General features: G+C 35.0%; 1 protein-coding gene across 3 annotated transcripts in view; it reads left to right on the top strand.

The window, feature by feature from the left end:
- Window positions 1-24,968: 24,968 nt before the first annotated feature.
- Window positions 24,969-26,335, top strand: part of LOC110813652 (RING/U-box superfamily protein) — a 41,633-nt gene continuing 40,266 nt past the window's right edge. The window contains exon 1 of one of the 3 annotated variants that reach the window (XR_015812822.1): window positions 24,969-25,857. Coding sequence is in view for 1 of the 3 variants with exons in the window: in XM_088206363.1 (XP_088062489.1) it covers window positions 25,355-25,857 (503 nt within the window). In the remaining 2 variants the exon portion in view is untranslated. The remainder of the gene's footprint in view (window positions 25,858-26,335) is intronic. The other 2 variants (XM_088206363.1, XM_088206364.1) reach the window with 2 other exon arrangements.

Genomic DNA, 26,335 nt, shown 5'->3' with positions numbered 1-26,335 from the left:
ATGTTGTATATCTGCATGTTAGACTTACTATCCCTTTCATACTGAGTTTGTAAAACTCAGCCCAATTTACAACCTTATTTCAAATTAGGAAAATGAAGAGTTAACCCTTGATCAATAAAACAGGCAGGGATGGGACTATATTTGAGTATTTTAAAAAGTTTATTATGATGTTGATTAGACTTCCTAACCTTAATCTATTGTAATATTTATTTTGCAAGTCGATGTCTCATGTATTTATCTAACAATGATTTATTTTATTACAAGGAATGAAAAATGATATAAGGTAACCGTTGCATTGTTTGAAATTTAGAAAAATTTTATTTAAGAAATTGTGTCCGCTGATGTCCATGACTTCACTGGAGCACAGGACCTTACAATTTCTATATATCTTGATGGTGAATTTCATATAATACATTTCAGTTGTGAGTTGTTTTGGCACATAACACATGCATGTTACACATCCCTTGTAATGCATGACTTTCTATGTTTTGCAATGATGTGTTGTATGTGACACATCACGTTATGTGTGTAACACTAAAATGTAGCTTTCAAGACATCAACCGCGATACATGACGTACTTTATTTTGGAGCAATATATTATCTGTGACACCTACACTCAAACACATAATTCTAAGACTTTGATTTTGATTATGTAATTTTTCTTGAATTATAAAATTCATTTTTGGAATGTTTTTCACACAAAAATATTGCAAAACAATTTTAAAATGTTTCACTTTAAACAATCATAAAAAATCTCATTAATCAAATATTCTAAAAGTTCAATCCAAGGATCTTTGACTTCATATAACAATATTAATTTGTCAAATATTAAACTTATTTAGAAATTTTTGGCTCCATATGTATTAATTTGTCAAAGACTTCTAAAATCATTTCAAGAGTTTTTAGCTTTTTAAAATATAAAAAAAATCAATTTTTAAATATTTTACAAAACATATCCAAATTATTTTTGCAACGATCTGAAAATTCTGAAGGAATTTTTAGAAGCTGATATTGTTATATGGATGAAAGCAGGTACATAAGGACCTATAATAAGGGCGAGAACTTAGTTCCAACAGAGACAGGGTAACAAAATTCCCTTAAGGTAATGATTTTCCAATTAAAAAAATTGATTTTCTTCAGCTTAAGAACGTATTTTGAGGCCATAACAACATCTTAGGAGGTTGAAAAACATCTTCAGCAAGTGAGAAAGATATTCGGGTTAGAAACTAGGAGAGACAGATAATTAATATTAAGTGGGTGAAAAATCCCTCGGGTGAGAGAGAAGTGAACTTTTGTGATTAAGACACTTCCCGAGCTTCCAATTGGTGGAATTTGGGGTTAAAATTTTAGAGAGTGATAGTTCACATGTGAGAAAAGAGAGTTGTAAAGAGAAATTTTTAGAGAAAGAAAAACAAGAGAGAGATGAAGTTCAAGGAAGTTTTTCCTCAAGAAACCTTAATTTTGCCTTTTAAGATAAAATTGAGCCCCGAGACCAAAATACTAGGAATTTGAAGATGAAATTTTTCATGAACAAGTTAGTATATGAGGGATAGAAATGTTAATAAAGAAAAATTTGCATAGAATAAAATTTGGGAGGAAATGGTTAAAACCTAAGAGGTAAGGGACTGAGTGGTAATTTTAACCTTTTGGGCCTTAAGTTCGCCTTAGATGGGCCAATAGAGGTCTAATTGAGCCTAGGATTATAAGCTATTGAAAGGATGAGGCACACATGAAGTAAAGATTGGTTAAGAACTCTCTAGAGTCAAGGGAAAAACGGCAACTTGAAGTAGAGGAAGAGACACGGGCTTATGGTTACTTGTAGTTTGGACTTTTTAGTATTTGAGTGGACCTTAGATGGGCCTAATGATGTTAAATTAAGCCTAAATTTGGATGATAAGTAGTTAAAAGTACGAAAAATATGTAAATAAAAAATACACTGAGAACACCTAAGAATTGGGCTTGAAGTGGTAGCCTGAAAAATGGCAACTTGAAGTAGATGAAGAGACATGGGCTTATGGTTGCTTGTAGTTTAGACCTTTTAGGATTTGAGTGACCTTAAATGGGCCTAATGATGTTCAATTAAGCCCAAATTTAGATGGTAAGTAGCTAAAAGTATGAAAAATATGTAAATAAAAAATATGCTAAAAACACCTAAGAATTGGGCTTGAAGTGGTAGCATGAAATAGAGACATGGCCAAGGGTTGCAGTTTTAGGCCTTACAAGCTTATGTGGGCCTACGGTGACTCTAAGGGGATCCACATGAACCCAAAATTAGTTTGTAAGTTGCTGAAAGGTGGATGAGGCGATGCAGTAAGTGGATAAGAATAAAAGCACCTAGAATTAGCATAAGGTGGCATGAAAGGATAAGGATAATGCTTAAGGCAATTTAGGTGGCAAAGTCACGACCTACCTCATGTTTTCCCTCTTGCCATCATATTAGATCCCCCTGACTTATCAATAAGGGATGAGGAGAAAGGAAGAGTGGCAAGAGAGGCTGAGATGAGAAAAAGAGAGACAGGTTTAGTAAACCCATGAGGTGCACGTGTTGTGAGTGAGGTTTTATGAGTTTTTTTTATAGGAAAACTCTGCCAAAATTATGAGGGAAGGAAGGGGAAAGAAAGAGAAAGGAGGAGGAAATAAAAGGGAAAGGAAAGGGGATAACAAGTCACGACCAAGTAAGACCATAACTGTGAGGAAAGGGGTATTTTTGAGTCTAAAAGTGATTAAAAAAATCTTGAAACTCTATCAAATTTCTAAGAAGAAAAGCTCAAAAACTAAGGCAGAACTCTACCAGAATTAAGGTTACATGTTATACAAGGAAATTGAAGGAAAATAAAGGGATACTTTACCCAAAAAAATAGAGGAATTTAGATATCTTATAAAGCAGGACTCTGCCCATGTCAACTTTTGCTTAAGACCTGAGGTAAGTGGATATTGTAACTTTATGGACTATGTAGGTTTTGGAGTATTTTCAAGTACTTTTTGTACATTACAGGTTCTAATTTACTTTATATGTATTTAATTAAAAAGTTTCATTTTTGCAAATTGCATTTTCAAAAATGAATTTTATTATGTTCTGATTTAAGCACTACGTGATTTTAATCTTTATGTATATTGCTATCTGTGTGGTTTTACTCTTTTTGTTATCTATGTGGTTCTACTCTCTATACATCTTGTTATCAAGTGCATCGTTCCATGCCCCCTATATTGTAATGGGCCTTTGTATGTGTTTACTCATACATGTCATCGCGAGTGCGGGTGTATTAGGCCCTTTGTATTCTACTATACGTTATTTGTTTCCCTACACACAATTGTAGCCGGTGGGTTACTGATCGTCCTTATATAATAATGTTCTTTAGTTTACAATGCAACATATTGTACTTGTTGTGATATCTGTTGCATGTGAGAGTGTAGCTCATTATATAATATAGCAAAGTGCATCCATTTTCTAATTGGTTGTTCTACAATGTAGCAGAGTGTACCTACTATGTGGTCTGATATATGCGAGAGTATAGCTTATTGTACAATGTAGGAATGGGAATATGTTTTTTGATTTTCGGACATGTGGCTCATTGTACAATGTAGCACACTATAATTATTGTGTAATCTGGTATATGTGAAAGTGTAGCTTAGTATACAATGCAACAATGTATTTTATGAATCGTTTATCTGTATTCTGACTACACATTCTAATATTGTGATTTTAACTCTAAGCTTTGATTTTAAGATTTTGATTATCGTTTCTGAACTACGAATATTTTTTCGGTAACATGAATATATTTCTGAAATCGTATAAGATACATGTGAGTTTTGATGTGTATTTTCTTAATATTGCATGTATTAGTTGTGTTGTCATAATATCTACTTACTGGAATAGTGTATCTCATCTCTTATCACATTTTAGATATCGAAGGGACTACTGTAGAATAAGTGGCGATAGAGCAAAAGGTTTTAGAAGTTAGGCTCTGAAGAACTTTCAGGTTGCTGTTTTGTACCTTTATATTTTGTAATGTGAGAAAGAGAACAAAAAAAAATTAAAGGTTCATTTTGTATCTCTTCGGCGTATTTAGTTATGTTTATTTAATTAAGTGTAAGTATATCTATGCTTTGGCATACCCTATAACAAGGAGTGTGGTTGTGGAGTTTTTAGCATCTAAAATTATTTCCAAAATTATTTAGCTCCATAAATATTAAACCCATATTAAATTTGAGGCACTTGATATTTCCTAATTTTTATAACTGTGAATCTTGTCTTTTTACTTTAAGTGGTGTATTCTTCATTCTTGTAATCTCAAAGCTTGACTTTAATGCAAAACCTTGTTCACATTAATTAGTATTTTTATGAAATCATAACTAAATATGTCAACGATCTCCATTTTTTTATTGATGACAAAATGACAATTTTTGTGTACTATACTCAAAAAAAGGAAAAAAGTTTTTAAAATTTTTAAAAATAACTTCATTTCGTGTATGCCTCTTATTCTTTATACACATTTTTTATTAATCGTTCACAACTTTCAAATCAAAGACCTTATGCCAAAAACCTTGTGTAATATCATCATGTGTCCTCAATTATCAAGCATACAATCCCATTATCCACAACATTTCATGTTCATATCCTCAACATATTCTAAATATTCATAAGGTTATCATATTTATATTCTCAACATGTGTAAAATCAGTCATTAAGAACGTCGTCTACAAATTTACACTATATTCCAAATCATTAAAAAACATTTTAAAAAAAATATTCACACAAATATACATACATATTCATAATATTTAAAAGTTTCTTTAAAGACACTTAAAATTGTTAAGACCTTTATGACCTTAATATTTTCCCTTTCTCCCCTTTAGTACTTTTTCTCTGTTTTTTTTTTCATGACACAAAAAGAAAGGTGAAATACAAAATACAAAAAGTAGGTTACATTATTTGGATAATCATAAATTGCATCCTTCAAGCTGCCACTCCTAAAAGTAGTTTGAGTTTCTTAGTGCAATCATTATCTAAGCATGATGGAGAAGGCAAATCAATGATTGAAAGAGAGGAGAAAGCATAACACGATGGGTAGTTAGAGGAGATGAAAATTAGAGAGAGTTGATAGATGGTGGTTGTAATGGTAAGGATGATGGTTAGTGTTAGAGATATGAAGGTGAAAATAAAGTGGAGGAGGGTGAAATGACAGCATAAAGAAAAGAGGACAAAACAAGAAGGTTAGGGATTTTTAGCTTTCTAGAGGGCAAAACAAAATCTTATATTGTGTAACATGGTGAACATATAGAGTGTATTGTATCAAATATAACACATCTTCGTGACATACAGTAACCACTCAACTTTCAACAACATATCTGTGCAAGACATATTAGCCTCTTACTTTCACATTTTATGTTGTATGCAACATATTTGTTATGACACATAGTAGTTCCTAAACCTCATGTATTGTATCGCACGCAACATATCTATATGTCGGCTCTTATCATCCTATGTGTTGAGTCGTGCACAACACATCTACTCGAGACATACTAATTCCTTTCTTTATTCTTCTTTTTAATTTTACAATCTTATTTTATTTTATTTGAAGCTTAAATTATCAGTATTTTATTTCTCAATTATTTAAAGGGATCACACATGCTTAATTCTCTTTCAATCACGTGAAATCATTCTATGTTCAAATGTTTCTAGTTAATGTTGAGTTGTAATCTATTGTGTGGGCTTAATGTGAGATTTATTATGCATAAAAGGCTACCAATTTGATTGGGTTCGTTTAAAAGTAATCTATTAAGATTAAACAGACATTGGACTTTAATGTATCAAATAAAGTGTGTTTTTTTATTTGCTTACACTAAAAGAGTTATTTCTGATTTTATGATAGGTCAAATTAGAAATAATAAAAAATTAAGCATATAAAAGGCAATTATGGTCCCCAAATCATACGTAAGGTTTTTTTAATTCTGTAATCTCATCACTAGAAAAGAAAGAGTGTGAAAACTCTAAATAACCACGTGTTAATTTAAAAAATATACTGCAGAACATGTATATTTCTTCCGCTATGGATTTAAGTACGGTTTCATTTCAAACATAGCCTTTGTAATTTATATAAGTATGTTGTATTATTTTCATATTTAAATTTAGATCTAGATCTGTATATTGTTATTTATGTAAAAATCCTACTAGTATTAGAGCTTCTCATTTTGAATTATTGGGGTTAAATAATTTTTTTTAAAATTTAGGATTTAATTTTGTGGTGACAAATTTTTCCAAATTCGGTACTTTTTTTTCATATATAGACCTAGAAAATGTGTTTTTAAAAATTGGAAATATGGAATTCAGAAATCTAGATATAAAATATGTAAAATTAATTTTTAGTTTTTTTTTTTTTACAAATAATTCCAGAAAGAATTAAAAGAAAAATTTACTTAGATTTTTTTTTGAGGTTGAGGCTTCACAACCGCGACCACAAGGTGATGCATGACCATAACACAATGAGATGCGACTGTAAAGCAGCGATCAAAAGAAGAAGTGGCGACCGAAGCAGTCGTATGAAGGAAGAAAAAGCAAGTAGAAATCGAGTTAGCCGCACGTGAAGGGGAATCGCGACATCAATCTTTGCCATGAATGGATTGGCGCGGTCCCCTAACTATGTTGGTAAGGAAGCCGCGACCATCCTGCTGTAGCAGCAAAAACAAGAAGAAAGTAATGGCGACGACGACAACGTAGATCTTCTTTTTCTTCCCTGAAGAAACCCTAGGGTTTTGAGCTTCGGGCTCATGCCCGAGGCTAAAGGAAAAAAGAAAAAGAAGGAACATGAAGAAAGAAAAGGAAAAAAAAAAAGGAGAGGGGAGGTCGCGTTCGTGTCGACCCGAAGCCCAGATGGGTTCAAGCTACGCCCAAATTAGTTCAGAACCCAATCTGGTCAATGACTTGATCAACTTAACCTGACCTGGCCAACGACCCGATCAATGCGACCTGACCTTGTAAACGACTTGATCATCTTTATCTGACCTGATCCGGCCTAGTCAACATTGACTGATCAACACCGTTGATTGGACTTAAAAAAGTTAAATTTTATTTTGTATTTTTAAGGATTTTTGGATATTTTTTTCCTTGTAGAGAATAAATTTGATATAATTTTGAATCTAAATATTGGTGTATGTGTATACATTTTGAAATTAATTAATTTACACAACATGTTACTACAGTGACCTCTCTTGTGGATAATTAATTTATTTCAGAATATAAACAATTGTATGGGTATGAGTTATGTGAATGTTAATCGGTCCAAAAGAAGGTTAATGTTTAACATGATTGTATTCCTATTTGTGGTAATAAATACGTGACAGTTATTCGATTTTGCATGTAAACTATAAATCGGCCTAAATAAAAATTTATTGTTTAGTGTGTTCTTATTATCAGTATTTAATTATTATATTAAGATATTATTTACAAATTAATATTATGTCCAAAGATATAATGTTAACAAAGTGCCCGGTATCTTAAGATGATATTTATCTTTATTTAAATTCATTACTATTGTTTATGCTTTAAATACTTATGTGAGTTTTTGTTTGTTCTCTGTTTAGTTCTCAGTTTTGCTGCAAATATCTTAACTAGTGTTAATTCAATCCCAATGTTAAATGGCATAAACTTCAAGGCATGAAAAGAGAATGTTCTCATTATTTTTAGAGTTATGGATTTGGACCTTACTTTACGGGTCGATCAACCCAGTCCAGTTACTGCTGATAGTACCACTGATGATAAGATAGAGATGGAATGGTGGGAACAGTCGAATCGTATCAGCTTGATAGTCATGAAACGTGTCATTCCAAAGCCTTTTCGAGGCGCCATATCTGATGAGACAACTATAGCTAGGGGTTTCCTTGAGGACCTCGAGAAATGTTTCGTTAAGAATTACGATGCTTAAACTAATACACTCTTGCGAACCTTGTTTCCATGAGGTATAAAAGAAAAGGAAACATAAGGGAGTACATTATTAAAATGTCTCATATTGCTTCTGAACTCAAGGCACTTAGATTAAAATTATCATAAAAAACAATGCACCAACTATTATGCATGGTGTGCAAAGAAAGCTATGCTTATTAACTTCATGGATAGATTTTGGTGCAACAACTCACCTCAGTATATCTACGCAAGGTTGCTTGAATTACTGAAAGTCAAGTGAAAATGTCGGATTCATTTATCTTGGCGATGATAAGTCGGTGGAAGTTGGGGCGATTGTCACATTTCGATTATTGTTAAGAACTGATTATTATTTGAATTTGAATGAGACTTGTGTTGTACCATAATTTAGATGAAATTTAATTTCTATTTTTGTTTTGAAAAAATTTGGTTATTCTTGTTCTTTTGAAAATAGAAAGTTTAGCCTTTTTTATGATGCAAAATTGGTTGATACTAGTTTTTTTTATCAGGTCATGATAATTTTATTTACTTGATACAATAGCTTCTTTTAATGAGGCCTTACATGTGAGTACACGAGATGTAAAGTATAAACTAACCAGTGAGAATTCTGCTTCATTATGACATAAGAGATTAGGTCATATCTCTAAAAAGAGAATCAAAAGACTTGTGTCAAACAAAATTCTTAATCCCCTTTATTTTTCAGATTTTGACATGTGTTAATTGTATCAAGGGAAAACAAATAAACATTATTAGATTGGGTGCCAACAAGGCTATGGATATATTAGAACTCATATATATAGACATTTATTGACCATTTCCTACAGCTTTTTAGAATGGTCAACAATACTGTATAATGTTCACAGATGACTATTATAGATATGACTACCTTTATCTCATTCATGAGAAATAATAGTCACTGGATGTATTAATTTTAAAGCTAAAGTTGAGAACCAACTCAACGAAAGAATTAAGCCTGTCAGATCTATCTGTGACGATGAATACTATGGTAGATATGACGGATTAAGTGAACAATATTCATGATTGTTCGCTCGATTCTTAGAAGAATGCAGTATTATCCCACAGTACACCATGCAGGGGTTGCCTAGCATGAATGATGTTACTGAAAAGTGAAATCGAATACTTAATGATATGGTGAAGATGATGATTACTCATTGTAAGTTGCCAAAATCTTTATACGTAGAAGCATTAAAGACCGCTACATATGTATTCAATATAGTTCCAACTAAAGCGATTGCAAAGACCCTTTATTAGTTTTGAATGGGCAAAAGCTTATTTTAAAGCATTTACACATTTGAGGATGTCTAGCTGAGGCCAAACCTTATAAACCAAATGAAAAAAAAATGGGATTCAAGAATTTTCAGTTGCTATTTTGTTGGCTATTATGAAAGATCCAAGGGTTACAAGTTTTATGATCCCACAACTAAATCAATTTAAAAATGCTCGATTCCTTTATAATTGAGTTTATGGTGGGGAACGCGAGTTCGAGACCTTGTCTTTAAAGAGGAACATACGGATATTCCCTCAGTTGCGATTAACAATGTTCAGGAATAGATTATTATACCTAACATCATTCAAGAAGCAATTTCAGATTTAGACAATGTCATAGTACATCCCGTGCATGCTCAAGAAGTTATTTTAGAAGATCAAACTCTATAAACTCAAGAACTAATTCCATAAGAAGATCCATTACAGAGAGGAGAAATGCAATTCTAGAGTATTACGTTCTATTTCTCCAAGAATATGAGGTTAACATCAGAATGGTGGAAGATGATACAATCAACTTCTGTCAAGTTATGGAAAGCTCTAACTCACAAAAGTGGATTGATGTCATGAATGAAGAGATTAAATTCATTAGGATAAAGACGTATGAGATCTTGTCCCATTGCTTGAAGGTGCAAAATCTATTAGTTGCAAATAGATATTTAAGACCAAGAGGGATTCAAAGGGACATATGAGGAGGTACAAGACATGTCTTATCACTAAGGGGTATATACAAAAAGAAGACATTGATTATAAAGAGATTTTCTCTCTGATTTCATCAACATACTCTTTTAGGATTATAATGACTTTATTGGCACATTTTAATCTTGAGTTGCATCATATGGCTGTTAAGACAACATTTCTCAATGGTTACGTTAATTAGACAATTTTATGATGCAGCCAGAAACTTTGTATCGGGCGATGCAAAAAAAATAGTTTACAAACTAAAAAAATTCATCTATGAACTTAAGTAGGGTTTCCATCAATGGTATCATAAATTCCATCAAGTTATGTCTCGTTTGGTTTTGAGATGAATGTAATGGATGATTGTGTATACCATAAGTTTAGTAGGAGTAAGTACATTTTTTTTGGTTTTATATGTCGATGACATACTATTTTCCAGTAATTATATAAGTTTATTGCATGAAACCAAGAGATTTTTGATAAAAAATTTGAGATGACAGATCATGGGGATGCCTCTTTTATATTAGGGATTCAGATATATCAGGATCGCTCTCGGGGTATTCTTGCATTATCACAAACGAGTTATATAAAAAATGTTCTTAAAAGATTTAGTATGTAGGATTGTAAACCAAGTGACACCCATGTGTGTAAAGGAGATAAGTTCACCTTAAGTCAATACCCTAAGAATGACTTTGAGACTAAGGATATGCAAAAGATTTCTTATTCTTCTATAGGGAGTCTTATGTATACATAGGTTTGTATGCATCTGGATATTGTGTGTGTTGTTAGGATAGTAGGGTGATATTTGAGTAATTCAAATATGGATCATCGGAAAGTAGCCAAACGTGTTACGTGATATCTACAGAGAACGAAGGACTACATGCTCATATACAGGAGGCCTGATAAGTTAGAGATTAATGGTTATTCTGATTCTGATTTTGTCTAATGCCAAGATAGAAGGTAATCTACATTAGGCTATATCTACTTACTTGCTAGGAGAGCTATTTCCGAGAAGAGTGCTAAGCAAGAACTCATAACCTCTTCCACAATGGCAGTAGAGTTCATAACATGTTATAAGACATCTAATCATGGAATATGCCTATGAAATTTTATGATTGGGTTGTGTTACATCCTGATACTCGGCAAGGTAAGGGAGTCCAATAACAGAACAGATATTAATGCTAAATAATTTATAAGTGAAAGAAAATCATTATTTACAAAATATTTGATGTTCAAACACATAAGGCCAAGAAGATGACTGATAAAATATATACGTAATATTGTTTAAGTCACTTTTTTCATTATAAAAAGAATATTTCATTGGAGTACAGTCATTCAAATGCACTTAAATGTGCACTACAGATCCGTGAATGGATCCAAATAAGCTTTAAATAGTAGCTCGAGAAAAAATTCCTTACTATCATCATCGTCTAGGAAGAAATGGGTTGGAGTGAGTTCCATAAAACTTAGTAAGGGAAATAACATTTAAACTACGTTACTAAAATTTGAAAAGTTATTTATTTTCAAAACGTGTTGTTACCTTCATAATCAGTGATGTACCTCTGGACTTGTTGCAGACTATATTCATTTGAAATACTAAGAAAATATTTACTTTTTAATTAAATCCTGAACATTTAATTGCTAGTCTTAGACATAAGTAGTAAAAATAAAATAGTGAGACACATAATGAAACCAATGACGTAACAGAACAGTGAGAAATATAATAGAAACTACTTGAACCAATAATAACATGACATGACATGATGGAACAATGAGAAACATAATTAAAACTAGTTCAACCAACAAAAACATGGCATAACATGATGGAACAGTGAGAAACATATTCAATTCAAGGAAATTATCTAAGCATGGGAAATCAATCAACAGTCTTGGCAGTCAAACGATTTGATCTATTTATGACTTTTACAGATCTTCGCACGAAACTATTTTAACTTATATGAACATAGGGCAGAAGGGATCCTCGACTACCACTGTGAATGGAAAATAGTTTAGTTTGATATACAGTATAACAGTTAAAAACGATTGACCATGGTTGTGCTTTACCACTGTGGCCCACAATCAGTCATGACTCTACTCTCGTCAGAGGGAACACCAATACTATTCAAAGAGAGCGGTTTACCACAGTCGGTAGCAGTTATAATCAGTAACCCCTCGGTAATAACGTTGAAATGGATTTTAAGTCTTTATATTTTTCTTATCAGTTCGAAATCATTATCAAATTTATGGTTCAAACCTGATGGAGGTCCATTAACCAATCTTGGCCCAGTAAGGGCCCATATACCCATATTGGACCATCGAGTCACCTTCTCAAGCCCAAGCCCAATTGAGTAACCCTCTCAGCCATCACCCTAAAGGCGAGGTTGTGGGCCTAGCCCACACATGACGTATCATACAAAGCAATTCCTTTTATTTCAATCACTTAATATACAAATCATATCTATAGATGTTACGAAAATAAAACACCTAAAACCCATCAAACATTATGCAATATACAATCCTTAAAAACACAACATCATTTCATACGTTTCGTTATCCTTAAACGTTTTTAATATTTAAAAAACACAATAAAGGAGTACATAAAAATACTAAGACCCTTAACTAAACTTCCAAAATTTTGGTTTCCAAAATGAGGTTGTTTATGGATTTAGAGGAGAAAGAAGATTGCTCGGCAACACATAGTTCTTAGAAGGAATTTCTGAAAATTAAGGAAATAAAGAGTTCCAAGAATGAGTTCTTAGGAATCTTAATGAAGAAATGAAATCAAGAAAAAAAGAAGATGGTTTACCATATAAAAGGAAAAGTTTTCTCGATCTCCTTTGATTCTGTCTCTCTCTCTTTTTAACGCGTTCTCTCTCTAATTTTCTAGCACGAAAGGGTATCGGAAAGATCATTTTGACTCTCAGAACCTAAACCCAATCGTATACAATATCAAAACTCAACTTCCTAATTAAATCCATCTCTCTAATTAAATCTACGATTCTAACATTAGGAATGCAAAAGCAAAAACTAGAGAAACAAAACGAGAAAAAGAAAGACACCATAGACTTATCCAATAACTCGATCCCAACTCTTTGGCTCAATCAAGACTTCAGCAAACTCACTTAACTTGGAAGAACTTGAAGAGAAAGAAAATTAGCATTAAGCTAATTTAGATAAAAAAAAGTCAAAGCTTAATTTTTATTAATTCTCAAGATGTGTGTTATAATGCTTGAGGTAAAGCCTTTACGTAGGTTCTTGATTTCTAGTTTTACATGGAATAAGATTTAGGTTTCCTATCCATATTCTAATTCCTAATTTAATTGAAAAATAAATACATAATCGATTAAATAATAAAATTCTTTATCCTTATCCTTATCCTAATTTAATAATTAAATAATCATATGGATAAGGTTTAACATAAAAATATTAATAGAATAATGTTAAAATAATGGTATTCTTTATCCAAGTCTTTAAGAAGCATGATCTCCCTTGATCTCCCACTTTAAATAGACTTTTTCTTCAAATTAATCATAGTTATCACATAGGATACATTAGATAGAGTTGTTGCAGCTTGGAGACCTTGTAGAAGTAGGAACAAGGAAGAAAATAACTCCTAAAGGATTTAGCAGAGGCAAGCCATAGGGGCTGCCTTTGCGAGTTGCTCAGGTTGGGCCTGGTTCCCGCGGTTGTTGATTATAGGCTTAGGTCATGGGTCATGCAGGCTAGGCCGCTGATCACACTATTGGGCTAGGTGGGCCGAACAGGTCGTGTTTATGGGCGCGGGTCACTCAAATGGTGGTTAATGGGTGTGCGACTGGCTACTCGCGCACATTCGCATTGCCACGCACATACGAGGCACTTCCTGCGCACTTACATGCGCGTGTCGGGCGTACGAGAATGTGTGTCTGCGTGCCTCACATGCTATCTCACACGAGTGGTGGACTTGCATGTGCGGGTGGTCCTTCTCGCACATGTGACAACCCGCACATGTGAAATAAAAGGAACATATGTGTTGTACATGCTATACGTGGATCTCTTTTGTGCCTTGACCCACTTTGGCCATGAGGTCTTTGGGCCACTTTGGGTTGGACCATAAATGGGCCTTTCTTCTTGCCTTATAACTTCTCCCAGCCCATGAAGCATTACATATACTTCAAGTTTCCTTTGGACAAACTTGGCCCACTCCTTCGAATAGTCCCATTTAGGAGAGTAGTCAAAGATAGAGTTACTTTTCTGTTAAGGGTGTTCCCTTTTAGGAAACTTGAATTTACTTTTCCATTTGAGATGATCCCATTTAGAAAATAAAAAAGTTCGAGAATTACTTGTATCTTTGAGACGAAACTTACAGGAATCCTTGTGAGAAAATGGATTTCTTTTTTTTTTCTTACGCCTACACTTACTCATATGTTGTATTGTATGGGTAGAATCTTGTGTTACAGTGGATCGCAGGAAATTATTCTACAGGAGTTCGAATTTCTATAGGGTTCCTTCTTGATGCAGGATTTTATCTTTGGAACTAAATTTGGGTAATCCAAGATCACATTATTTTCTCTTTCTCACTCTCAGCCAAATGAAAAAGAAGAAAGAAAATGGAGAAATGGCAGAGGAGAAGAGAAGGAAGGCTTTAAATAGCCAAAAAAATGGGGCATACACAAGCACCACGTCGCGGTTGACATGCATGCCATGTGGTGGCTAGCGGTCGGCAATGTGACACACTAGGTGGCTAGTGGCAACGTGATGTGTAGTAGGTGCGTGGGAAACGACAACAGTGTATGATGGGACAACAGGCCAACGGGCGCATGACAAGTGACATGCAGCAAGAGCGTAAACGCGCAGGCATGCAGCAGGTATGCAGATATGCGACGTGAAGTGTGCAGGCATGCATGTATGTGACTCAACATGGACGTAGGTGTGCGCAAAGTGATGTGTGTGTGCGACACGCGTGATGGGACGGTTCGATGTGACATGTGCATGCAGCGTATAGGCGCAATGTGACATGCATGCATGTGCACAGATAGAACATACGTGTAGTCTGTGGGTGCACGATGTAACGCACGTGCTTTGCACTCACGCAGGCAATTCTACTCGCAGGTATGCAGGCATATGTGTGTCCTCCCCCATGGGCTTGTCCATAAGTTTCTCTTCAAATTTTCTATTTTTTTTTCTAAAAATAAATTTTAACCATTCTTTTGACAAAATAACAAATTAATTTATGCATAAAAATATTTTGAGTGTTAAAACTACTAATTAAAAATACAATAAAATAATTTCAGCATCAAATTTAAGATAAATTATAAATAAAACCGAATAATTTTACAACATTAACATTTAAAGGTTCAGGGGTGTCACAGGCTGCGTATTATAGATAGAATTAAAAGAACAATAAAGATATTTTGTAACAATAAGTTTATAGTTATGTATTCCAATAATAATAGGAGCTCATCGAAGTCAAAGCATATAAACATCAAGTTCCTGGTTGTTAAAGAAAATGTTTAGAGTAAACAGATATTAGTAGAGCACATCAGGACGAATTCCATGGTTACAGATCCACTCAGTAAAGGATTACCAACCAAGGTCTTTCATTAGCACATTGCTCATATGGGTGTTGCATCTCTTGAGGATGTATAGTTTTAGTAAGAATTTTATACTATAGTTGCTTTTATGATACAAACATGTCTTGAGTTTTGTATTTCTGATATGGTTTATGTATTTGGTAATTAATTTTAGTTATATTGATTTGGTTTATATTTTATATATGAATTTATTTAAAGTTGATCTTGTTAAGTTTTAAGGTATGACCAGTTGGAAATACGCATACTCAGATCACATAACATGCAATTTTCATGTTGCACATCCATGATTGATCCAGGTCAATCAAATGTATTTATGTACATGACTATTAATGGGTTTAGTTACAACAGTTGTAGCGAAAACTGCTTTGATCCTATGTTGATATGATTGATGGATCAGATTGTTTAGGGGATGCATTCAGGTATTAATAGCAAAATTTTAAGTACACATAAGGTTGTTAATAGACAATTATAAGGTGACGTATATAGCCCAAGTAGGAGATTGTTGGATTTTAATTAGTCGTATGGGCTCAATGTGTACTTTATTTTGCATAAAAGACTATTAATTTGATTGGACACATTTAAAAATGATATGTTAAAGCTAAATGGATATTAAGCTTTAATGCATCAAATTAATTGTGAATTTTTTTATGTGCAAAGATCAAAAGTGTTATTTCTGATTTTATGATGAGTTAAATTAAAAATAATAAAACTTAAGGATATAAATAGGCGGTTAGGTTTCCTAAATCACACAGAGAGTTTTTCTTATTATGTCATCCCATCACTTGAAAAGAGAATGTGAAAACTTTAAAACACCACGTGTTGATTTGGAATATCTACCGCAGCACGTGTAGATTTCTTTCGCTATGGATTTAAGTATGCTTCCATTTCAGATATAGCTTATGTGATTCACATGAAAGTGTTGTATTATTTTTAGATTTAGATATAGATCTTGATTTGTAAATTGTTGTTTATGTAAAAATCTTATAGTTAAATATCAACAAAAATTCTATATGAACAAATTCAATTTTTGAATCTTTATTTTGAACATGAATCTAATGAAATAATGTCTAATCTCAATATATTTTGAATGGAAGTACTAGATATGATTATTTTATAAGTTTATGATACTCTAGTATTTCACACTTGACTAGTACTTATGATGTGAAAATTATCGAGGAAAAGATCTGCAATAAACAGGAGGTCCATGAGACTCTTGAAGGGAGGAAAAGGCTAAGCAAGGATGAGCTTCTTGTACATATTCATAAGCATTCCCGAACAAACAATGACCAAGAGAAGCCCCTCATGCGCGCGACAATGCACATGTACGCAATCGGCAGGTTGCACGCCTAACGAGCTCCACATGCTCAATCCGCATATTGAAGATCGACCAACGTGGCCTAATCGACCCAGCAACGTGACCCACAGCCTAGCTTACGTGACCTGCAGTCCAAGCCCGCACAACAGCAGCAGACGCATGAGCCCGACCCAGCTTGAGCGCCCTGCGCAAGCTCAACCTAAACTAAGCAGCTCCCAAAGGCAGCCCGTGCAGCTTGCCTCAAAATCCTTCCAGATTTAGGTTTCTTCATTTTCCCAATCTCTTCAAGACTCCAAAAGCTGCAACAACTCTACCTAATTTATCCTATGTGCAAATAATGCCAAATTTAAAAGTGAAATTCTATTCAAAATTAAAGAGAATATATCTTTAACGAATTAATGTAAGGGGACTATTATTTAATATTATTTTAATATAAATCCTTATCCGTACGATTATTTGGTTAATTAAATTAGGATAAGGATAAATAATTTATTATTTAATTAATTATATATTTATTTTCTAATTAGATTAAAATTTAGAGTTCGGAAAGGAATCTTAAATCCTATTTCAACTAGAAATAGTAATCCAAAGTCTATATAAATGTAGCAGCCCCGGAAATTCATAATGGAATTTATATTATAAATATCAAATGCGGAAGCGAAGTCAAAATTTGAATAACATCCCTTACACTGAAACCGAAACGTGCTCACAAAATATAAAAGATTAAACTACCTAAAGGAGAAACTTGAAAGTAAAAACTACGAATGTGACTATGGAGTCTTTAGGCGTCCCCTTCGTCGTCCTCCTGCGGAACCGGCTCGGGAACGATGTCCTCTTGATCTGAAATGATTAAATAAGGAATGAGCTACACTAGCCCAGTAAAGACATCACGATATCTCACCGTCACGGAGGTAAAGGTGGGTAGAAAACACAAAAAGACCAATGGAGCATAATTTACAACAAATCCTTTTATCGATAATAAAACCTTTACCATTTACTTACCTCGGTGAAATTCATAAAACAATATACGAAAGCAATAACATCATCATCATCATGGAAACATATATAAGAACTGTATAACATAATACCTATCAAACTTTTCGTAATTCAATTGTTACACAACATATTTTCCTGATTCACCAGCCCACTAGTATCCATGGGGATCCATAGGGGTCCCGTTACCCGTTAATCCTTAACACTTGACATCCATTCCAGGGCCGTCCCCATACCCCGTCCGGTATGGGCGCCAAACCATAGACCTCATTACCCCGTCCGGTATGAGGGTGAAACAGACCGTCCCCATACCCCGTCCGGTATGGGCGCCAAAACATAGACCTCATTACCCCGTCCGGTATGAGGGTGAAATGGGTCGTCCCCATACCCCGTCCGGTATGGGCGCCAAAACACATAAGATCTCCATACCCTGTCCGGTATGGGAGACCACAATCCCGGTAGGGTTCCCTACGGACCCGGTCCGTCCACCATCTCCCAGGATATCTAGTCAGGCTGACCACATTATACCATTACCCATTTACATAATTTTTCATTCTCTTTTTCCTCAGTCAGCATCATTAATCTACATACAAGCAAGCAAACAGTAATTTATGCTAAACAGACAACATACAGCATCAATATCCCGGTCATTTAATCCATAATCAATAAAACAGTAAAATATGCACACGAATCCATAAAATGAAAACATCGAACCTCATGCTGCATTTAAAACTGTAAAACAGGTCAATTAACAGTTAACCGACAAACACACTAGACTCGGGCTCCATTAGCGACCTTAAGCAGTTTCACACACTCGTTGATTCATGAAATACCGTTTTATCATTTATTGAACTTTAAAACTATGATAGGAAATAGGGTGAGGGGTCCTTACTCGTTTCGGGGTCCGAACACGGCTTCACAGTGCGCTTGCAGACTGTCCCTAATTTTCCCTGAATTTTTCTCGGGGAACTGAAACGCACTACTGGTACCTGCACGTGTTCCAAAAAAATCCCAAATTAGGCTCAGGGCCCCTTTCGGCCCAAATCGCAACTCCGGCACGGTGGCTCCGCCGTGCTCCAGCAAAGGCGGCGGCGATTCGCCTCGGGTTGGCTGTTTTCGGACGTTTCCGGCCGAATTCGGCCACACTCGCATCGGTCCCTGCGAGAAAACAACCCTAGGGCCCTCGGGGGGCAAAAAAGTCACGGAAAAACGGAGCTTACCGGCGGTGGCGCTCTCGGGTGCGGCGGCTCTCCGGCGAGGTTCGTGTTTTAGTGATTCGGCTCTGGTCAACCTATAGAGAAAAGAATGGTGATCACGGTGATATAAAAATTGCATCAAATGGAGGCCGGGAAGGGCCTCATCGGAGGCAAAAACTGAGAAGGGGCGCGGCGGTGCCGCTGGGCTTCGGCCGTGTATTCCGGCCGTTTGGCCGGGATTTTGGCTCTGATTTGGCCACAGGAGGAATCAGCGTGGAAAAACAAGTCGGGAGTACGAAATTTACCTCAATCGGCGGTCGGAAATTCCTCCGGTGCGGCGGCGGGTGGCGGCGGCCGGCTTCTGGTTCGTTTTCTCCGGCGAGCGGCAGGTGGCTAGGGTTTGTGGTCTGGTGTGGGGGTTCTATTTATAACCCTTTGCCTTTTGATCTCAGCCGTCCATTTTGTTTTAATCTGGGCCGTCCGTTTTTGATTAAATCTGGGCCGTCCGATCGCGCCTACGCGGATCGCCAACGTGGCCCTTTTTGGAACGACGTGGTCTTGCCACGTGGCAGGTCCCGGTTGGCCGGGACTGCTGACCGGGCCTGCTGACGTGGCTGCCGACGTGGCTTTTTTTTTTTTTTTTTTTTTTCGGCCCCTTTCCGGGCGCTACAATAAATGCCCTACCCCAAGCATTGTAATATACATATTGCGAATTGATAAAAGTTAAGCTTTAAGCTTTGTTTAACCTTGTGCCAAGTCTTCTCTTCAAGTCCTTCCAAGTTAGGTGCGTTTGTCAAAGTCTTGATTGAGTTAAGGAGTTGGGATCGATTTATCAGGTAAGTAATGGTGTCTTTCATTTTCTTATTTTTGTTTTCCTAGTTGCTGTTATTGCATTCTTAATTTTAGAATTATAATTTCAATTAAAGGGAGGGATTTTAATTAGGTGGCTTGAGTTTTGATATTGCAAACGATTGGGTTGAGGTTCTAAAAGTCAAAACGATCCTTCCCATACCCTCCCATGTCAGATGGTATTAGAGTTTAGGCTCCTAGTGAACCTATGTATGTTAATTGTTTTAGCATTCTTGTGAATTAATTAACAATTTAAATTAGTTTTTTTTATTAATTCATATTGAATCCCACTTAAATTCATATTTATCCGTTTAATTCAAGTGGTTTATGTTTATTACAAATAAAAAAAATTACAAAATTAAAAATATAAAATTGCACACCATAAGGCAATTGACATGATGTTTATATGTTGCATTTAAAAGTAGAGTAACCGCTTAGTAAGTGAGATTGGAAAACCTTTGTGGATTCAAAGGCAAAGTACCTCACCCAATAGGTATGCGTGAAAACTTTTATTTTTCATTTCTTTTGCATCATTGATTTGTATAAAGCAAAAAGGTATATTAACTCATCCACTTTGAGCGAAAACCTTTTATGCTTCACTTTTAATTGATCGTTTTGCATCATGAAATTTTGGCTTAAACATTGCATAAAGAAACTTGACTATTCATAGAGTGTAGCTGATATTAGGTAGTATAATTAAGATACACCTTCCGGTTATATCCATCAAGATTAACCGGGTCCATACGCGGTAGAGTCCATCTAGTTTTCTTTGTGATCTACATTTCCATTATTTCATTATGCTTTTGTTTCATTACATAAGTAAGTAACTAATTGTTCCTAATTAATTGGCGTATAATAAAAGCACATCAATCTTTCTTTTGTGTGTTTGTTTTGAGTTTCTATAAAAATTAAATTCCTTTAGGATTCCTTACATTTCAGGAAATACTAACGTGCAGATCTGAACTAAAGTGAGTCCTACTCTGAACGCTCAACTTGACAAAGGAAGCTATAGTCTGAGAGATTGTGAGGTGAACACAAGTGAAGGTAAGGGAGAGTTTAATTATTTCCACTAACCTTTGTCCTTGTATGAACCTCATCATGTCTCACCACAGTGCAATAGTAGGCCCATCACCATGGAGGAGAGGATCATGGACATGTTTACCCAATTAAGTGTCCAAATGGGGAACTTGATTGCACGAATAGATCATCTAGAAAGGGGAGGCCATCACAGCTATGCCTGATGCCATGTAGTGCAAGAAGAAACAAGGTCTTGTGGTGATGATACTGACGATCGATGGAGAGGTCATCAAGAGGAGATGGGTGGGGATATTCATGATTTTAAATTGTAGGTACCAACATTCTAGGGGAAGAATGGCCCGAGGCATGAATGGATCGTCTAAAAAGAGGAGGCCATCGTAGCTGTGCCTGATGCCATGTAGTGTAGGAGGAAACAAGATCTTGTGGCGATGATACTGATGATCGACAGGGAAGTTGCTGAAAGGAGACGAATGGGGATCTTCATGATTTTAAATTGCAGGTACTAGCCTTTCAGGGGACAAATGACCTCATGGCCTACCTTGAATGGGAACAAAAGGTCGATCGTATTCTCAATTGTTAAAACTACAGTGAAGAAAAGAAACTCAAGTTAGCAACTTTTGAATTCACAGAATATGCCTCTGTCTGCTAGATCAGTTAGTTGCTCTCAAGGATCGGGATGGTGACACATCGGTCACCACCTGGAGAGAATTGAGATCCATCATGGGGAAGTATTTTGTGTAAACCCACTTCGACATAAACATAAATCTAAAACTTTAATACTTGACTCAGGGTTCCAAGACAGCAGAAGAGTACCACAAAGAGATAGAGATGACTGCGATTCGGGTTATGGTAGAGGAATGCCCGAAAACCACTATGGTTCGGTTCCTAGAAGGTTTGAATAAGAAAATTGCCAATATCTTGAAATTATAGAATTATGTTAACCTGGAAGAGATGGTACACAAGGCTATTAAAATTGTGAGGTAATTAAAAAGAAGAAGGACTAACAGGGGTTTTTTCAATGCCAATCCTTCAACAAGTCAGAGATGGGTTAGAAAGTATAAAGTCAAGAGGATTGAAGATAGAAAGAGCAAACAATCTGCCATCAATCCCATAAGTAACCCTAACCCTCTATTTGGATGATGGTAAAATGTGGTTCGTTAATGTAGGGTATGGTAGTAGGATGGCGAAGTCATGTTTGTTTGGTGATGGTATGGTTACCTTAGAGTTTTTAATGGTATTCTAAAGGCATAATTTGGACAACTTTTTAAAACAATCGATTTGGTAGTTTTTGACGAGTTAAAATTTGTATTCCATTTATACCCTCATTAAATTTTTATAATTCCTATTTTACCCTTGAAAAAACCCTTCTCAGCAGCCCAACCTACTTTTTTTTTTCTCTTATTCTCTTCTTTTTCAGTCTGTTTCTTTTTAGATTTTTTAATTTATAATTATAACTTAAAAATTTTAGTTTTAAATTAATTTTTTATACTAACTATAAAAAATAAATTTTTATTCTTCATAGCAAATTTATTTTTTGATATTTTAAGAAAAAAATTTAATGAGAATTATAGTTTAAATAATTTCTCAAGTTAAATAACTTAATTATAATTTAAATAAGTATTTTTGTTCTTTTCTTTCCTTCAACATTAAAATATAGATAATTTGATAATTTGACTTAATATACAACCATATCAACTTATCAATCGAAATAAAACAGTTTAAAATTAATGTACTAATGTTGCTAGCACATTAATGTACTGATGTTGATATCAACCATATCAACCTATCAATTTGGTAATTTGTACTAATGTTGCCAGCAACTTACTAGTTGAAAGGGTAAGATTGAAGTGCATTTCGCACCCCCATCCCTACAAGCTGTATTGGTTGGATAACAATAAGGAGATCAATGTCACAAAATAGGTACGAGTTTCGTTCTTTGCTAGAAAATATGAGGATGAAATACTGTGCGATGTCGTTCCTATGTAAGTAAAACACTTACTGCTAGGACGACCATAGCAATATGACCGAGATGTCTGTTATGCTGGTGGGAAAAATCATTACTTCGTATGCATGAGAGGTCTCACCCATATCCTACCTCCCTTGCTCAGGAGGAAACCATACGAAGACTAATTTAAAATTAAGTCCTATGAAGAGTTTTACAGGATGACAAACCGAGGGAGCTAATAGCCCCAGAGGGACTAAGAACTGCTTCTTCGTATATGAGCAAACTGATGTTTTCAGTTTTGCTGGAGATTACTTTGTATTTTCTTTAGTCTTTATGTCCTTGGATGAGAAGGTAGCAGAGAATACATATTCGAGAATGAATCCTCTCGAAGAAAGAGGGGGATGGTTTAAAAATAACTAAGGAAAAGATTTGCGATAAATAGGATGTCCATGAGACTCTTGAAGTGAGGAAAAAACTGAATAAGGATGAGCTTCCTGGACATATTTGTAAGAATTTTCGAACAAATAATGACCAAACTAAGTCAAACCTGATACAAGTTTTAGACTACAAATCAAAGTTGAATACACTAAAAATTCGGTCTAAAGAAAGGTAACATCAGAAAAGTTAAGAAAATAAAAAGTTATCGGGTCTAACAACCAAGAAAAGACTTGGCCCACGAATCACGACCCAAGAAGAAGCCCAAAACATGATATGAATATGGGTACCCGTGATCTATACATGTGTTGGCGTTCCCACGTGTGAAGTATGGCCCCCACATGGGTGGGTTCGCCACCTGCACGGCTGAGCATACCACACAAGCAAGTAGCCAAGCCCACATGACCCAACCTACGTGATCGGTAGCCTAAGCTCGCATAGTAGCAGCAGTTGTGCGAACCCGACTCAACCCAAACAGGTCGCACAAGCTTGGCCCAACCTGAGTGACTCCCAAGGGCAGCCTATGTGGCTTGCCTCTAAATCTGAATAGATACAAATTTAGGTTTCTTCAATTTTTCCAACCTCTCCAATACTCCAAAAGCTGAAACAACTCTACCTAATTTATCCTATGTGCAAAATATGACAAATTTAAAGGTAGAATTCTACTCAAAGTTGAAGAGAAGATATCTTTGAAGAAATAGGATAAAGGGACTATTATTTAACATTATTTTAATGTAAATCTTTATCTTTAGAATTATTTAATTATCTAAATTAGGATAAGGATAAAAAATTTATTATTTAATTAATTATGTATTTGTTTTTTTTAGTTAGATTAAAACCTAGAGTTTGGATAGGAATCTTAAATTCTATTCCAATTAGAAGTAGTAATCCGGAGCTTACATAAATTCCCTAGCTCAAGCATTTTAAAATACATTTTGAGAATTAATAAAAGTTAAGCTTTGAGCTTTGTTAGCCTTGCTTCAACTTTCATCGATTCAACTATGATATCACTTATGATTAGTCCATTGCATTTTCATTTCCACTTTATCATCACTAATATCTTTTTTATGGGCGGGGAAATTAAGGTATCATTATATCTAAAAAAGTAAAAGAAAGAGTAAATAATTATTGACTAATGTAATAAATTTATTATATTAATATGAACTAAGTTGCACAAAAATTTACAAATAGATATTATTTTAATTTAATTTAAAAATAAAATAATTTTTTTTGTATATTATAGTAAGATTGATACCAATTTTCTATTTTTTTTATAGAAAAATAAACTGTTAGAATAAGTTTTTTTTTTTTAACTCGTTGTGTCTATCCAATTAATAAAATCTAACAACCCTCAAATATTTTTCTTTCCTAAAAAGATAATAATCTTATTAAAATTTAATCCAACTTATTTACTATAACTACATTAAAAACTTAGCAAATTGAATTATTAATTATACTGAATAAAGTATTATAAGTTATAATTTATCAACTTAGATAATTGATATAAAAGGGTGAGTACTATATTCTCAATAAAATAAAATTTGTGACCTTTAAATAAACATAAAAATATAAACTCCAACAATAATTTTATAATCACCTGGTGTAAAATATAAAATATGTTCGAAAATAAATTATTTGTTCTAGGAAACAAAAAAGTGTCTAGAAAAATTTTAAATCACCTTAAAATAAGAAAAAACAAAAAAAGCCACCAAAAGTGATATAACGGTCTATTTTAACCGGTTCTCTCACTTCTATTGGAAGAAATGATTTTAGAAGCCATCAAAACCCTTTAACCGAAAACAACACAGAATCAAAACCAGCCTCCATTCCTTTCTCAATCACCCGGTGCATCTGAGCTTTCTGCACCATCCTTCTTCTTTACCAAACTTTGAACCTCTGTAAACCCTAACAGCTACTGTTTTTAGCGAGAATACGCTTTTTGGCAAGTCACGCACAAGAAGCCCAATTTTAAACTTACCTGAGAAAGACATAAAAAGGGAGAAAAACGCCGAATTGATGCTGCAGATCAACCACTGTTCAGGCATTTCGAGAAGTAATCCACCAAAAACCCTAAATCAGAACCATTCCCTTTTAGGGTGGTAAACTGAAGCCGTATCAGAATGATTAATGGTTGTATTCACTATGCAGCAGCAGACACCTTCTGCACTATCCTCACACCAGAATCCTCATCCCCCCGCCATAGTTAGGTCCACCACATCCGCCACCCACCCGTCTCCTCTCTCTCTAGCTCCTATTTCCGTGCAAACAGGCCCCGGTTTGTCTCGCCAGCCGCCTGCATCGCCGGCTGTCGATCATGTAATCATGCCGGTGGCCCCGATCGTGGCCGCGAATCCCTCGGGTGACCCCGTAGTGAGGATGGGAGCTCCACTGGCGAGGGTTAGATTATCGGATATTGTGCCTTATGATGGGGTCCCTGTCGGTCCCTACGCGAGGGCTGTGGAGGCGCTGTCGGGGTCTTTGATGAGGCACAATGCAGCGGTTATCGAATTGGGGAGTGACGACGCGGCATTGATGAGGTGTGGACTTGAAGCTGCACGCTTGTATTTCAGAAGTGTGCCACAGAGTGTTTGGAAGGCCAATCGGGGGCTTTATATGTACAGGGCTGGAAGGTAGGTGCTTGTGATTCGTGCATGTAGCCAATTTAAAGAAACTTGATTGTGGTTTTTGCTATGTTATTTGAATTCTTTCCTCCCAAATCTTTCTTGCTTTCTCTCCTCTCACTTCTTGGTGTTGTTAAGTGATTCTTTTACTTTGAGAAATTGGTTTTGTAAAAGCTGGCAATTTGGTTATTAGCAGAAGATAATCAACATTTACTATGGTGAATTATTATTTCAGATTGATTTTTTAGTTTTTAAATCTGTTAACCTGTGCATTTCATGTTACCAACGTCTGGTTATTTACTTTTTGCCCTTTATCCTTGTGCTAGACAGTGCCACTAACTATACTAGTTGTCCTTCATAACCTTCACACACATAATGAATTTTTAGAAGTGGCTTTCACGCATTAGTTAAGATGGCATATCATCTTTTTATTATAATTTAATCAAACATGTTAATCCCATCTCCCCTTAATAATAGGCAAGTTTAC

Source organism: Carica papaya, chromosome 6 (genome assembly GCF_054855325.1).
Source record: "Carica papaya isolate Zhongbai chromosome 6, ASM5485532v1, whole genome shotgun sequence".
Taxonomy (NCBI): Eukaryota; Viridiplantae; Streptophyta; class Magnoliopsida; order Brassicales; family Caricaceae; genus Carica; species Carica papaya.
This window is presented reverse-complemented; position numbering and strand designations above follow the sequence as displayed.